Source organism: Leptinotarsa decemlineata, unplaced genomic scaffold (assembly GCF_025532065.1).
Source record: "Leptinotarsa decemlineata unplaced genomic scaffold, Ldec_3_MD MMD2_tig00026307_RagTag_RagTag, whole genome shotgun sequence".
NCBI lineage: Eukaryota > Metazoa > Arthropoda > Insecta > Coleoptera > Chrysomelidae > Leptinotarsa > Leptinotarsa decemlineata.
In genome coordinates, this window is record NW_027412681.1 from 8,508,387 (window position 1) to 8,525,450 (window position 17,064).

General features: G+C 37.7%; 1 protein-coding gene across 1 annotated transcript in view; it reads left to right on the top strand.

The window, feature by feature from the left end:
* The window catches only part of RanBPM (Ran-binding protein M), a 56,168-nt gene that overhangs the window by 22,305 nt on the left and 16,799 nt on the right, over positions 1-17,064 (top strand). The window contains exons 2-5 of the mRNA XM_074181377.1: positions 6,433-6,597; positions 15,077-15,267; positions 15,875-16,059; positions 16,493-16,605. Of these exons, the coding sequence (XP_074037478.1) occupies positions 6,433-6,597; positions 15,077-15,267; positions 15,875-16,059; positions 16,493-16,605 (654 nt within the window). The remainder of the gene's footprint in view (positions 1-6,432; positions 6,598-15,076; positions 15,268-15,874; positions 16,060-16,492; positions 16,606-17,064) is intronic.

The window sequence follows — 17,064 nt, forward strand, 5'->3', positions numbered from 1 at the left end:
ACGAATAAAAAGATACATCTATTCGGAGATCAAAATTCAGAGTTGAGTTCTTCAAATCAAATAGGTACATTAAACTTTGATAAACAATGGAGTGAAAGACGAGACGAAAAGGGCAGACGTCGCGTCGTCGGAGGTGGATTAATGGGATGAGGCGGGCTCAGAGAAGCGACCCGCTGCTCCGGTCAACACACCTGTCTGAGTTTTGTTCGCGATCGGTTATTTGCCTCGACGTTTCAATACCTGGTGCCTAGGGCGACAAAAACAAAGTCCTACGTGAAGGGCTGATGATAACTGAAAAGGGAGTTAGTTATACGATTTTGCTATGACTTTGAATAAATATATTTTAAAAAACTAAAAAACACGCTTTTAAAGAACATCGAACATCGAAATAAGCTCAAAACAATAACGAACGAAAAATAGGTACTATTAGGGGGAATCCCCTAGTGAGGGACACCTAGGGTTTTCAGAAAATAAAATAGAAACTACTTCGGGAAATGTAAATTTATTTATATATTAATCAAGTCAACCAATTATAAAATCAAAATCAATTATCAAAAATACAACTTTTGCTTAAATATAATTAGGAACTTCAGTTAAGCTTTGGCAAAAAATAAATAAAATTTTTGGCACTGGCACCTAGTACCGGACGAACTCAATTTCTATCCCCTAGCGCCGGACACTACTGAAACGCCGTGCATCGGTCGCATATGTACACATCTTTAGATTGAGGAATGTCGGCACATGCTTCATGAGCTCACTCTTGACAACTAGAGCATTGTATCCAGTCTTCATCGTGGTCCTCTAACACACTACGCAAGTTGTTTTTCCGATGTTTCATATTTGAGTTAACGGTTCCTTTTTCTTCGTTTCATTTCGAGATTTTCCTTTGGCCTTCACACCTTTGGTTCGTTTCTCCTTCTCTTCTATTGCTCTTTTGAACTTGGATCCCATTCTTTTCTTTTTTTGCTTATGGTTTTTTGCTCTTTTTTTTTCAGCGGCAATTTTGTAGGATGATGATGTTAGAATTTCGCTTTTTCAACTTTTTCTCTTCCGAATCGCTGAACTCATGGCATCATCCGGCAATGGTGTCAATTTATGGACAATCTGAACAACATCTGGATCAAAGCTCTTCGAAGGCTGATTATTGGTTCGTTGATAGATTCTTAAGGAGTGACTGTCGATTCTTCTGAGACCAAATCGTTGGACAGTTGTACATCACAGAACGTCACGGAAACTTCCCTGCTGCAACTTGGTACGTTTAAGGAAGTTTCTGGCTCTTCTAGTGGAATATTGGTCATGTTTGCGGCCTAATAATCCACGTCAGAAAATAAATGCCTATCAAATGGGTAAATTCCTGTGCCTTTGAACCCAGACACCGCAATATCCAGCCGAGCTACTTAAGTAAACGGTTCTTTGACTAGACCAGCAATATCGTAGTCGTTCATTCGAGATCCGGCGTTTGCACTCATCCACATGTCGCATCGTTGTTTATAAGCATCTTTGAATGGCTTCCTGAATGTTCTGTCCAGCGGTTGGAGCTTGTGGGTGGTGTGTGGTGGTGAGCTAATCATATAAACGTTGTTTTCTCGGCAAAAATTGATAACTGCCAGTGTCTTGTGGCTGCAATGTCCATCCAGTAGGAGCATTTCTGAGGACAAAACCTTATCTATCGCAGTTTGTAAACTCTTTTGGTTCCATTTTCCTATCTTTTTCGTCTCTTCCTTTTCGATTTATCTCCGTTCTTCTATCCTCTGAAACAACTTATAATAATTATAATAATAAATATACATGTTTAGTAGAAAAAACAACTTGTAAACTGTCCGGTGTTAAGGGACATCTTTGTGCCCGGTACTAGGGGACATAGGATCCCCCAACATTACATGTTCTATACTAAAACTGTTTAGACAATTCATAAAAACTTTCATTGTTGATGAATTATAAGGGTACACTATCTTTGTTGGCATTTGAAAGAAACACTTAAACACAAAACTATAACAATAATACTTACTTGAAATTTATGCGTCGCAGTGCTTTTCCGCCAATAACAGCAATCAACTGTTCCCAACGAGGCTTTTCGCGTCACTGTCAAACCGCCTCCCCAGTCCCTGTATCACTACCTTCCCCGAGCCCCTCTCATCGATTTTTTGACCGAACGCGTTATGACTTGTCGGGATGGCGCGAGTGTCCGGCGCTACGTGCCGTGCGGCGTTACGGGACTTCCCCCTATTATTGGGAAAAAAGTGACGGGCGCTTGATATACAAAAAATATGGCATAAAGCGCCCAAGCTTTTTTCACAATAATACTAGTATTTTTCATTCGTTATTGTTTTAAGCTTATTAAAAAAAATATTTATAACTTTCTAGTTCGATGTTCTTTAAAAGCGTATGTTTTAAGTCTTTTAAACCATATTTATTTTTTAGTTTCGTATGCTAAAAATGCGCGTTTTTTAATCTTTTTAAACTATATTTATTTTATCTTAACTTTGGGATCAATCAGCCGTATATTTTCTGATTCCGGAGAGGGAGCCTGAAAACATCTACCAAGCCCAAGGCAGCAGGCGGGCGTGTTAATAAAAAAATACTTTTTCCAAATGAAGAAATACATGTAAAGTGAGTTCGAATTATATCAAGTAGGTTACGTACAGCGCCATCTGTCCGCGAATAGATCAAGCAATAATGTCGATATATCATGGAGGTTCCGTACAGCGCCATCTGACCGTGAATAGATCAAGCAATAATGCTGATATATCAAGGAGGCTACATACAGCGCCATCTGCTCGCGAAAAGATCAAGCAATCTGTCAAATACAGATCCCGAGCTTGAGAGTTACAAGCAAACAAACATACATACGTACATACATACATACGGGTGAACCTGATAAAAAAGCGTGTTAATTGATAAAAAAGAGAAGAAAGTTGGTTTTATCCTCGTTTCTAGGGAAACCAATCTAAAATTTTTACTTTCTCTGGGCCAAGTCCGGACGTACACGGACCACATATTTGCAGTTGAGGCAACCACAACACTGTGGCCACGTTGACTACACTTCGCGGTTGACCCAACCACATTTTTGTGGTCGACTTGCGCTCATATAAACCACACTTGCAGTTGAGGCAACTGACATCAAATATTGAATGCTGTGAGACCAATATGAGAAAACGTACACGACGGTGTACGCGGTTGGGTACGACTTCAAGTTTGTGGTGTGTACGGCGGATGCCGCGATGACATCTCGGCGGAGATCAGCAGCAATTTGACTGCAGACGCCCGTTTTGACTTTTGTGAACGCCCGTGTACGTGTAGTACAGTATTTCTTATGGGCGGCTTGAGTTCGCTGGAACGCGACTGCAATTGTGTGGTCGATGCGACCGCAAAATGTGGCTCGTTTACGGGCGCACTAAATGTCAAAATACCTATTCAAGTAACACTTTGTTGTGAGATTTTCACTAAACAGTTTACAAAACCGCAACACGTATTTCTCTATACAATAACTTTCTGAGACGTGTTTATACCGACTGAATTCTACCTAATGAGTGCCCCATATAATGTAACATTTGAATCATGACCATCTCTCTACTTGATGACTAATAATTTTACCCCAGTTTAGGCCCAACTTATTAGGAATAAAAGAAATTTTACCAACTCATTAAATGGCTATTGATTACCAATTTACACAACTCATTAAATGGACATTGATTACCAATTTCTACATTTGAAAAAGATTTAATAGAAGGAAAGTATTCAGTTATATTCGGTCATTCACTAAATTATCAGAATTCTCAAATTCATTGATTTCCAAACATTTCAAAAAATTGAGTTTCAAACCTTTTTCTTCTAAATGTAACACTTCATAGCACTGGTTGAACTCATGTCCCTCTGCTTTCCTATACGAGTAGTTTATGATACACGTGTCCGCGGTTTGCCCCCCCCCCCTTTTTTTGAGTGTTGTGTCCACAAATTGTTTAATTTTTGATTTATATCATGCACACTCGATAAAATCTCTATTTATATATATATATATATATATATATATATATATATATATATATATATATATATATATATATATATATATACCAACAGGGACTTCCAAACTTTCACAATTGATAACGGTCATCTTGTTGAAGCTGACGATAACTCCGGACACTCGCATAGGACATGCCTGAAAGTCTCATCTACCTGTTCACACATCCTGCATAGAGGTGTGTTCACTAGCCCCATATTTTGGAGGGGTTTCTTTAGTTGACAGTGGCCAGTCAGAAATCCTACTATTAGGCGAAGAATTTTCCTGGTCATCGCCAGATATTTCTTCGGCGCCAGCTTCCCAGGGTCGCCCAAGGTGATCCTGGCAAGATTGCATCCTTTGATTCCATCCCATCTCTTTAGAGATTGAGCATGGGTGTAACATTTGGCTAGTTTCACAATTGTCGAAGTCATCAGGCCGTAGGTGCCATTGGGTCCTAAAATTCTTAGTCTAGCCGCTTCCTTGGCTAAAGAGTCGGCAATGCGATTACCTTTACTCCTGTCGTGCCCTTCAACCCACCTCAGGATAATATTATTATCTACCCAGGCTTTGGCTAAATCTTGGTGACACTCTAGTACTATCACTGAGGTTACACTTTGTCTTTCAAGGCTAATAGGGCTTGTCTGCTGTCAGTGCAGATTATGTTTTTGCCAGAAATTCCTTTCCTGGTTATTTCTTTTGTGGCGATTGAGATACCGGCCAGTTCTGTTTGGACCACGCTGCTATTTTTTCCGATTCCCCACTTAATCGTTAGGCTTAGTGATCTGAAGTATACTCCACAGCCTGAGCCTTCTTTGGTTTTTGAGTCGTCTGTATATATGCGTATTCCATTTGTAGCATCTGACTCTGTGTTCTGTTTTATTTGTATTTTGTAGGGTTTATTAAACACAAACTTGGGTTCAATCGCATCCCTGGTTGCCTGCAGCAGATTTTGCGCAGTAAGCGCTTCTCACCATAGGCCCAGCCTCAAATGACCCATTCCTAATTCGAGGTTCACACCAGCCGTGCGCAATCGTACCATGGCAATTAACGCAACTTCCTTAACGTACAGGTCCAGAGGGGTCAGACCCGTAATTAGTTCCATTGCCGCGGTTGGTGTTGTTCTCATGGCTCCTGTATTGCAGTGCAGATACAGGTGACCACACGGGGTGAAAGACCCCAAGCGTCCCACTGTCCTCCGACATTGCTCATAAGCCACATATGCTCTTTTTGCTCAACTCTATAGGTGAGAGTTCCATGTTAGCTTCCTGTTGAGGATATTACCAAGATATTTCACCTCTTCAGAGAAGTTTATTTTGCTTTTGAAGATTTCGGGAGGTTTTAAGCCCGATAAACTTATTTGTCTGCTGAAAAGGACCATCTCAGTCTTCTTGGAATTGATCGACAGTGAGTGTTCCTTACACCATGTTTCTATTAATTTGAGCCCATCTTGCGCTCTATAGCACAGTGTGTTCACAAATTTGCCGGCCTGCAAGATAACTATGTCATCTGCATAAATATGCAATTGTGTTGAATCCATTATTGCTGAGGTGATTAATTAGGGTATCCAGAACTATGTTCCAGAAAAGGGGTGATAAGACCCCTCCCTGTAGACATCCCTTCATGACCAGTCCTCTCACTGTGATGTCTTCTACATTGATACTGAGTTTGATTTGAGACGATACCAATCCATATGAGATCCTAGAGCATCCAATGCATCCCGAAAAAGTCACTGTTTGTTGTGGTTTTCGGGCTGGCGAAGTCATCGGTCAATATTTCTTTGAGACCGACGTTGGATAGTCCATCACTATCAACGGCGAGCACTGTAGGGCGACGATTACCAACTTCTTTTGGCCTGAATTGGATGATCTGAACACCAACGACATGTGGTTTCAACAGACCTACGCTACGTGCCACACAGCTCATGCCACATTGGATATTCTGCACGAGCGATTTAAGATGATGGTCAATTCACGTGGAGGTGATGTGAACTAGCCACCGAGACCGTACGATTTGACCCCGTTAGACTTTTTCTTGTGGGGTTTTCTTAAGTCGCAGGTGTATGCGAATGAGCCACAAATCACAGTGATCCTCAAAGCCAACTTAACACATGCCATCGGTCAAATTCAGACCGATGTATGTGCTAGATTCATGGAAAATTGGAGGTTTCTCCACCCAGAGAAGCCGTGGCGGGGATTTGAACGATGTTATATTCCACACATAATGTCATCAGTAGGTCTTTCAAACGAATAAAAACTTTCGATATCTCACACACACTTTGTTTTATTTAAATTTAGAAATAGGAAGCGCTTCTGTTCTTTACGGTGATGTCTTCCTATAGTTTGACGTTTGAATTATCAAGCCTAGATGTCGCCCGCTCCGTAGTACTCCTGAATTCTAGGGAAAAATATAATGGTGAATTTATTTTTCAGGACACGGAAAAACACACAGAGATGCAGCCAGCGTCCAAGCTACATACCCGATACCGGAAACTTGTGGGCTCTACTACTTCGAAGTCAAGATTGTCAGCAAAGGAAGAGATGGATACATGGGTATTGGCTTATCCACGCATGGTGTTAGCCTGAATAGATTACCAGGTAATTGAAATGAGTAGGTGAAATACTTATTCGTTACTTATAAAATTGGCGATTTGGTAAATTTATGGAATTTTTTCCGATCACTTCTCTAAACTTTTCGAAATGTTACTGCATCAAGAAGTGCTATCTTTTAAACTCGACCGAACATGGTTGCATTAAAAGAAAATAAAAAATGGACAAACATGGACAAACAATTATATATATATATATATATATATATATATATATATATATATATATATATATATATATATATATATAATTGACCTAAAATATCAAATTCAGGAAAGCCTTGAAAATGAAGCATTTCCTTGCAGATTCAGGAATTCACAGATATCTTTAGTATTTTTATACATTTCTGCTTTTAATATTATTTTAAACAATGTAGATCATTTTTTGTAGTATTATTATTATTGTGAATGCTCTGATTGTTCTCAATCAATAAACCATGTTTGTGACAATTTTCCTGAATCGTGCTGTAAATATTCTCGACGATTGGCACAGTCTGGTAGAGGTGTTTTCGGTAAACTTTTATAAAAAAAATATACCAACCAAATTAATAAAAGAAATTAGTACCTACCTACTAAGTAACATTCTGAAACAAGTGAAAAATATCAAGAAAACCAATAGAAATAACTGTTTGGTCTAATATCTCGTATTTCATCCCCGACCCTGTATAACGGCATTTTCTGGTCTGAGCATACTATTACTAAATTAAAAAAATTCAATATGCGGAATTGCTTCCCATTTCTCTAAAAAGCTACTCTGAGCTGTTCTAGACTAAGGAGAGCAGGTACCCGGATTTGAATACTGCTATCAAGCCTATCCTAAATGTGTTCGATGGGATTTAGATCGGGAATGTGTGCTGGCCATGCCAATTGGGAAATGCCAAGTTTATTTTTGAGTATTCTCTTTACGTGCGGGCGGCATGAGGATTTGCATCGTCATGCTTCATGGTTGAACTTTCTCCAATAACTGGTGCAAATGGGACAACATAATCTTGCAGTATCTCATGTGTGTATCTATCAGCGGTAGAGATATCTCAGAGACAATATACAATTCTGTACGCGCCTCCAAAGATATACTAGCCCACACCAATCCCTTCAAAACATGCTCTAGTGCTAAAACTATACTCGGCGTCTTCGTCAGACTCTCTCGCGATAATCCAAGGAAAGTCGACAAAATCTGAACTTATCAATAAACAACATATTTCTCCAATCGTCAGCCAATCACTGGCTATGCTCACTGGCGAAATTTTATCTGACTACTCAATTTTTATTGGGAAGTTGAGATTCTGTAGTGGGTCTTCGAGTAATCAGATTAGCTTCATTTAATTATATCTACACTTAGTTTTCCGACATACTGAAGATTTTTTGTAATATTCATTATTAAGGAACTAATCGAGGCGTAACAACAACAATAATGCTTTGATATATTAATGGTTGCGACGATTAATTTGTTTTCGGTCATATCGGAGAATAGTATGGCTTTTAATAGTCTAGTTCTTCGTATAGCAGAGGCAAATTCTCAGCAACTGGCAACGGTTTATCGAACCAGAAAAACCCTCAGCAACTAAAATTAGACCCATTTCGTACATTTTGTTCATATACATATGAATAACTGTAACTGAATAAGTGTAAAACATTTAAAGAGGTGATTCCTCATCGAAAAAAGGTAGGATCTTTCATATAAAGAAACTTTATTGGAGCATCCCTGGTTAAGATACAGTCCCTTAAAGGGGGTACATAAAATTTGTATAACGATTTTTTTCACAAGTATTGAAAAAGTTACAATATTGAAATTAACCTGACGTTTTGTGCTACCAAAAAGACACTTAGCCAGTAATATATTTGATTTACCCCATGGTTGTAAGGGGTGGAAAACGCAACCCCTAAAATTTATTTCCAATGTAATTCTTTGTCTTATTATTTGTTTACCATTTAAAAATTTATTTCCGATAGCCTGTTTCATTCTAAATAAAAAATGTCTCTTTGGTTTTTTGCCCAAAATAAACTAGTTTGCAGCAAAAAATTATTTTACGAGCAACTTCAGAGATACATCGTCATAAATGCGAACTGGATTTATTGTTATTTTGTAATTAGTACCTGCATTAAACGATTAAAGGGTAATAAACGAAACTAATTCATTAATAACAAAACACACAACATGTAGAAATCATAGTAAATGTTCAATATGTCTACCTTCAGAGATTACGCATGCGTCTAGACGTCGGCGCATTGAGCCACGTATTCGCTCAAATATTCCTGGAGTCTCTCTGATTACCTTGCACGCATGCTGTAAATGGCCCCAAATAGAGAAATCGAGAGGATTAAGATCCGGGGATCGAGCGGGCCAGTTGTGTGGTCCTCCTCGACCTATTCGCTGATTTGCATATGTTTCAGTTAAATGCTGACGTGCTACTTGACTAAAATGGGCGGGAGCCCCATCATGCATAAAAAACATATCCCTTCTGACGCCCAAAGGAACTTCCTCCAGCAGTACTGGATGCACTTCTTTTAAAAATTGAACGTATGCCTCACCATTTAATCGAGGAGCCACACGTTAAAAGAAAACTGTTCTTGATGGTTAGTTTCGACAATAGCGTGAGGGTTTTCATTAGCCCATATGTGGTAATTATGAAAATTAATAATCCTGTCCCGAGAAAAACTACATTCGTCTGTTAATTCTATCGTTTTCAGAAAGTCACAATTTCTTCTAATCATTTCCAGCATCCAATTGCAAAATTCAAGACGGTTCGGAAAGTCTCGCGGTAACAGTGCCTGTACTCGTTGCAGATGGTAAGGGTATAATAGTTGTTCCTTTAAAATTCGAAATACCGTCATATGATCAACATTTAGCTGGAAAGCAATCTTTCTAGTACTGGTAGTAGGTTGTTATTCAATCAAATTAAGTACTGCTTCCTCAAGCTGTGGTGTTCGTACTTCTCGATGGCGACCACAATCCTGCGTTCTTTTGTCGAATGAACCATATTATCGTAATCGTTGATGAAGTCGAGCAAATATTATATGTGAAGGATGCTGCCGTTGAGGATATATTTCAGCATATCTTCTAGAAGATTCTAACCCAGTCTCCTGCGACAGACGGTAAACGTAATGCATGTCAGCCATTTACTCATTTGTGTATGCCATTTTAATAACAAGTGAATTATTAAAGTAACAAATCAAGAACAGAACAACAACACACAATTAGTATTGATTCAATTTCGAAAATTTACAAACTGAAAGCGTCATACCAATTTAATTGTCACTATCGCTAATAGCGACCTACTAGATAGATTAGTTTCGTATTTTTGCATTTATGACGATGTACCTATCTCTGTAGTTGTTCGTAAAATAATTTTTGCTGCGAATTGGTTTATTTCAGGCAAAAAACCCAGGAGACATTTTTTGTTTAGAATGAAACTGGCTATCGGAAATGAATTTTTAAATGGTAAACAAATAATAAGACAAAAAGTTACATTGGAAATAAATTTTAGGGGTTGCGTTTTCCACCCCTTACAACCATGAGGTAAACCAAATGAATTTTTGGATAAGTGTCTTTTTGGTAGTACAAAACGTCAGGTTAATTTCAATATTGTAACTTTTTTAGTGCTTGTGAAAAAAATTGTTATGCAAATTTTATGTACCCCCTTTAAGTGGCTGTCTCTTAACAAGGGATGCTCCAATGGAATTTCTTTATATGAAAGATCCTATATTTTTTTCGATTAGGAATCACCTCCTTAAATGTTTTACACTTATTTAGTTGAAAAGTTGCTCAGTTAGGTATTTGCTACGGTTATGCATTCCCAAATACTGGCTGGAGCTTATGAAGTCATCCTTTCTCTGCATGGTCTGTGACTGTGAAGAAGCAGGGACTGGATCGTTTCTATTTAAGTCAGCGGCCGATGAACTGGCTTGATTTTCGATACAGAACCAGGTGATTAAGGTGATTAGAGGCCTGATTTTTCAAATTCCACTACTTACTACCTTTTACGACGAAATATCTCCTTTTTTTTAAAGGCAACAGTAAAAAAGCGACACAATGATTTTGTGGTAAGCGACATAGGAATTAGAAATTTTAGATTCAGGTCTCAGACACAGAGATAAATGCACCTCTGCGGCTACTTGATGATAGACCGATGCACGGTCATTGAAGACTTATCCAAGCACCTGACTTTTGCCTTCCTCGGTCGGAAACCAAGCATTGGTCCAATTAATTACATAGGAGAGACGCGGAAGAGATAAAGGTCCCCGGCATTCCTTGTGTGCGAATAGGCGCACACAAGAGACATCGCGCGCACAACTAAGCACGAAACGGCGCTTAGCTGTACGGATGCAGAAGGCTGTCATTCGCCACGTCTACTTAAGTCATACGATTCACAGACCTAATGATCAATTACGACACTGTGTGGGAAGCGGTCATTGGAACGTCGTCCAAATGGGCCTGACTACCAACCCCTTTCGTGTTAAGATAGTATAGGGTCTTCCTACTTCCGAACTTTGACAATTGATAACGGCCATCTTGTTGAAGCTACATCTGTTAAATTAGTTGTTGTTTATTTACTATGTTTTGTCAAATCACCATGGACGGATATAGCATTCAACAACATGTGCTAATAATAAAATTGTTTTATAAAAATGGGTGTTCTGTTCGGGTAACGTACCGCGCGTTTCGCCTATTTTGCGGTCGCCATAATCGCCCTACCGAGAGGACTATTCGCAATGTGGTGAATAAATTTGAGTCCACTGGTTCAGTAAACGATCGAACAACACCCATACGTCGACGAAACACAAGATCTGCTGGAAACATCGCCGCTGTCTGTGAGAGTGTGCAGGAAAATCTGAGGCAATCGATTTCGCGTCATTCACAAAAACTCGGTCTTTCGCAAACCACAACTTGGTGAATTTTGCGTCGTGACTTCAGCCTGCACCTATACAAAATTCAATTGATTCAGGAACTGAAGGTAAACAACCATAGATAACGACCTGTGTTCGCTGAATGGGCTCTGGAACAGTTGGCAACGGATCCTAATTTTCATCTTCAGCGATGAGGCCATTGTCTAGATGAATGGTACATGTTGGCGACACTTGCCATCTAATTCATTGTGAACTGTCAAATATAATGTCAGTTGTTACAAATACTCATCTATATTTATTTATTCTAACGCTCAAAAGTAACAGTGTACTCTAACTATGACAGATAATTTGATTTTTTTTAATAGCACAAATAGAATTTTTGACATTTGCTATTGAAATAGGGTAGGCAACTATGCAACAGCAAATGCCTCTTCTTTCACGAAATATGACTGTATCATTCAGCTTTGTGACGTCACTACTTGGAACACTGATCATCGGACATTCTATTCGTAGTAGAAAATAGTTTTGATAATAAATGGCTTGGAGAAGGTTGAAGGCTCATCGACTAATATTTCAAGGGAATCTCCTCTGGTGGATTAGTTTGCCAAGTCCGGTTAGGCGGCTACCTTAAACTTCCCGAGAATGTTTTTCAAAACAGTGAATCACATCTAACATAGAAAGCCATAAATATTTTTCTTACAAGAATTGTCACAATTTTTTATCAAAATTGGTGCACAATAATGCTGCTTTGAAAAAAATGTCATTAACTTATATTCTCTTCCTTCTTTTGCTCACGAACTTTCCGATCATTGAAATCTAATAAAAAATATGATTAATTTCCAAGGAATGAAAATTTCCAGAACTGCTTTTATTTGTGACGTGGGTCAACGGACATTATCAATAATTATACTGATGTAATTTATGACTACAAAACAAAAGTAAACAACCAAGCATTTTATATCGGGTTCAATTTCTATTTTTTCGCAATGAAATACATCTCCATGAACTTGAATTCCAGTTTTTTGGTTGGGGGTGTTATGTACCTTTACCGCCATGTTGAAAATAAGGGTGTGATTATTTTTTCTTTTTTTTTGTCCTGAACTATAATGATTATGCTATGTCGATTCAAAGCTATCTTGATTGAAAGAATGCATTGAAATAAGAACTATTATTTGAAAAAGCCATTATCTGAACAACTTTTTAGGTTAGGTATCGGGAACCCCAAAATGAAATGAAAGATAATTGAATTTTATATTGTTCAGCCGTACCTAGCATTTTCATAAAAAATGAATAACTTGAAAACTTAACTCGAAAACGATTATAGTTAGATAAATAGTACCTTACGTAAAATCATATTATTTTTTTCTGACCTATTCAAAAGTGTAACGAAATACAGAGTGTTCTATTTGAAAATTGACAACTTTGATATGTCACACTTTTTGAGCCGCCCTGTAGACTCAAAAATATTTTTTTTCAGCAGCCTTAATCAATACACATATAATGAAAAGGAGAAATTTCCCAAAAAATTACAGGGACCGTGTTGTATGGGATGCCCCACCCTGTATATATTACAATTCAGAAGGACGCATCCCCAATTTCAAATATACGAGTTGTGTTCATAAAACCCCCATTAGATATTATCTTAACCCCCTATTAGATTAACTTGTGCCAGCGCTTCTTCCAATCCTCGAAACACTTCTCAAACTCGATATTTGAGATAGCCTTCAGCTCTATCAGCAACGCGCTTTTAATGTCATCTATGCTTATTTAACGACTGCCCTTCAAGGTTCTCTATATTTTTGGAAATAGGAAAAAGTCACATGGAGTCATGTCTGGCGATTATGGGTGCTGAGGCATAGTTATAGTATTATTTTTGACAAAAATTCACGAACAAGCAATGAAGTGTGAATTTGTGCAATATCGTGGCGCAAAATCCATGAATTGTTGTTCTACACATAAAGTAATCCGCGTGAATTTATGATGCCATTATAATCGAAGAACTCGGTGAGCCATAACCTTCACGTTTGACCGCACTTTTGTCGAGCCTTTTTCAGACTTGGCGAGCCAGAATACTTCCACTGGGACGTTCGAGCCTTAGTTTAGACGTCATATCCGTAAACCAGGGCTCTATGATTGTGACAGGCTATCCTTAATTAGTGTCCAAAACTGGTTTTTACGACCTAAACCGAAAACGAATTTCGGCAACGGTGTTAGTTTCGGCCGAAACCGAAACTTCCTTACAAGGATTATGTTTTGAGGGAAAAATAAAGAAAAGGTCATTTTAATCTAGTGATCGACCGAAACTGGTTTTTACGACCGAAACCGACACTGAAAACGAATTTCGCCAACGGTCTCAGTTTCGGCCGAAACCGAAACTTCCTTACAAGGATTATGTTTTGAGGAAAAAATGAAGAAAACGTTATAATCAGTCAGTCTTTATTTTTTCATTTTTAAATCAAACGTTATGCAGTCTTCGATATTTTTACTTATTGATCATCAACATAAAAAACCCTTATTTAAGAAAAAATATTAATTGCATCTTAAAAATACTTAAAATAGGTGAGGTGTTTATTTGAGTAGGTGAAGATCCTTCTTTTGAATATTATTGATGAGTTTTCAAAAATATTAAACATAAAATTACTTATGTTACCTAATATCACTTGTATGAAATTTAACGAGCCGAATATGACCGATCACTGCGCGGGAACTCCCGAATGCAGTTTCGGTTTCGGTCGTAGTTTCGGCAGGTTTTCCGCCGAAACCGAAACTAAACCGAAACCCGTTTTTTTTGCCGAAACTCGACCGAAACCGAACTTTTGGTCGGACACTATTTATAATCATTTATTTCCTTTTTCCACGTTTTCAGCGGTTATCGATGTGTTGACCCGTTCGGGGCGTTCGTCATCTTTTACGTCTTCGCGGTCACATTGAAACGCTTATAACACTTGCAAACTTTTGTTTTACTCATCTCATAGCAGAATCACCATAGGCCTTTGTTTAACATTTCACACACTTTGTTACACTTTATTTAATTTTTTACGCAATATTCGATACAAATTCCTTGATCGATTTGATAAACAAACAAAAACGGCGAGCTCTTAAAAACGCGTCTAACCTTGGCGGTCGCCACAAGGTAAACAATGAATCAAAAAATACAGCTGAAAATTTTATCATAGTTCAGGGGCATGTAAACCGACAATAATAAAATGACAATCGGACTGTCTAAACCTTGAAATTTAAAAATTCTCGAACAACATACTTCGTATTTTTGTTCATAACTTTTTAATTATAAATGTTACAACAAAAATGTTTTGAAAAAGTTGTAGGTGATATAGTTATGCACAAAAAGTGTTTCAGAAAATTCACATTGTACTTAAAGTTTAGGAGTTGAACTAAAGAAAAATAAACTTATTTTCGTAAAATCGTAACCGAGGTGACGTTTTATTAAAATTCTATATTTAATGTACTGTGAAATCTAATAAAAACTATGAATAATATCTGAACAATTACACTTTATAGAACTACTTTGTTTTGTCTGACGTAGGTCAACGGACATTATCAACTAGAAAATCAAACAATGATTTGTCGGAAACGATAAAATAGCGTAATCTTTCTCTTTTCAGGGTGGGACAAAAACTCGTATGGTTATCACGGGGACGATGGGCATTCGTTTTGTTCCTCCGGCACTGGACAGCCTTACGGACCGACGTTTACAACAGGAGATGTCATAGGTTGTGGATTGAATCTAATAGACAACACTTGCTTTTACACCAAAAACGGACATCATCTTGGTACTGCCTTCAGAGATCTACCTGTGAGTGAATATAAATATTCATACAGCTGGTAGAATATGTTTTTTATCGAAATAGTGTGTGGTTTTAGATCAAAATTTCGTGATGGTGCTGGAAAGAAGACTGAAAATTAAGGGTATATAGGGTATTGGAATTTATTTTACAAAAGGAGCAATAATAACTTCCTTGATATTTGAGAAGTGGTTTCAATCAATATATTGTTTGTAGAAAGAAGTAACTTGTTCAACGGAAAAATTCAGAAAAGTGATAATTTTGAAATTAAACCCTTTGTTTTGCCTTTAAATCGTTTAACTGTTATTGATATGTGTTTTTGGTTTCAATCAGGAGCACTATAATTTCTTAATATATAACAAAAGTGCCAAAAACCGAACTAGTGCAAAAGGTACATTTGGGATTTCTTTATGTATTTGTGTTGATACTCATCCATGTTTCATGATGTATCACAGAAAGACACGACTCTTTCAATAGGTGATAAGAACTTGAAAAAAATATTCATGAAATCACAGAACCATTCCTTTGTTAATGACCACAACTATCAGTTACTAAATGTTCATTATCACGTGCAGCATTTTTCGTGATCTAACTCATGAATCTCACACTTTTTTACAGCCAAACTTATACCCCACAGTCGGTCTACAAACTCCAGGTGAAGTAGTAGACACCAATTTTGGACAGGAGCCATTTATTTTCGACATCGATGACATGATGAAGGAATTACGGACTCGTACGTTACTTGAAATTAACGAATTTCCTGTTCCCGGAAGTCACGGGGAATGGCAGGCCATATTAAACAAGTAAGTTTGCTTTGGGATTTGTCGGAATTTGAAACTTCAAAAGAATATTCGAGTTACACTTTCATATTTCACATGCACGTTGAACGTGACAGATTTCAATTGAAGACAACATCCAGGCTAGCAGGCCATGGTCGAATGGTGGCTGAAGTACCAAACGTTTCGTCAGCTAATGCGCAGACTGCGAAGATGAAGGTTATATCGTGCCCATACAACTGAAGATGTCTGCCGCAGTAGCAGACGAAAAGATTGGTACTCCAGGTTTTATTTGACAACGGCCTACCAGCACGGATTTTGTCTTCTTTAATCGTGACTTGGACCAGGAAATCCTATGTTATTATAGTGGCAGATTCCAAACCAGTTATGTTCAAAATAAGAAATAAACTACATTAGTGGCGAATCAGTCTGTGTGACAGCGAAATCTTATGTGTTTTAGAGTGGTATCCACATACCTAGTACACCACGGTTTCTCTAATACAGCAGAAGCTTTTGCTCACGTAACCGAACAGTCAATCAATGAAGATATAGGATCTATGAAAAATCGTCAAAGTAAGTGATACGTCAGATATTTTCCTAGAAAAATTCGTGTGTGTACCTCCGAAAGGAAAGGATATTTCAATTTATTTTGTGTTAGAGCATGAGTAAACTTTATTACAAACATGATATATTGTGGGACACATTTTTGAGGACGCGAGAAAGTAATTTCAGCTTCAATCAAAACTTTACAAAGATATGTAGGTCATGCACAGAAGTTTTTTTCAGATACAAACTGGAACAAAAAGTTCATCCGAAACAATTTATTTCGAAGAGATGAACAATGAGTCACATATTAATCACTTTTTATTATTCAGATGGTACTTCAAAGCTTTGACTTGTAAAGTTATTCAGAAAGGTGATGATGAGGTGAAGACCTTTATTATTATAATTTAGTTGTCCAAATGTGCTCTACACTTTATTGATCAGTGTGTATTCAAATAATCTATTCAGTTACTATTTAAATTTCTTTTC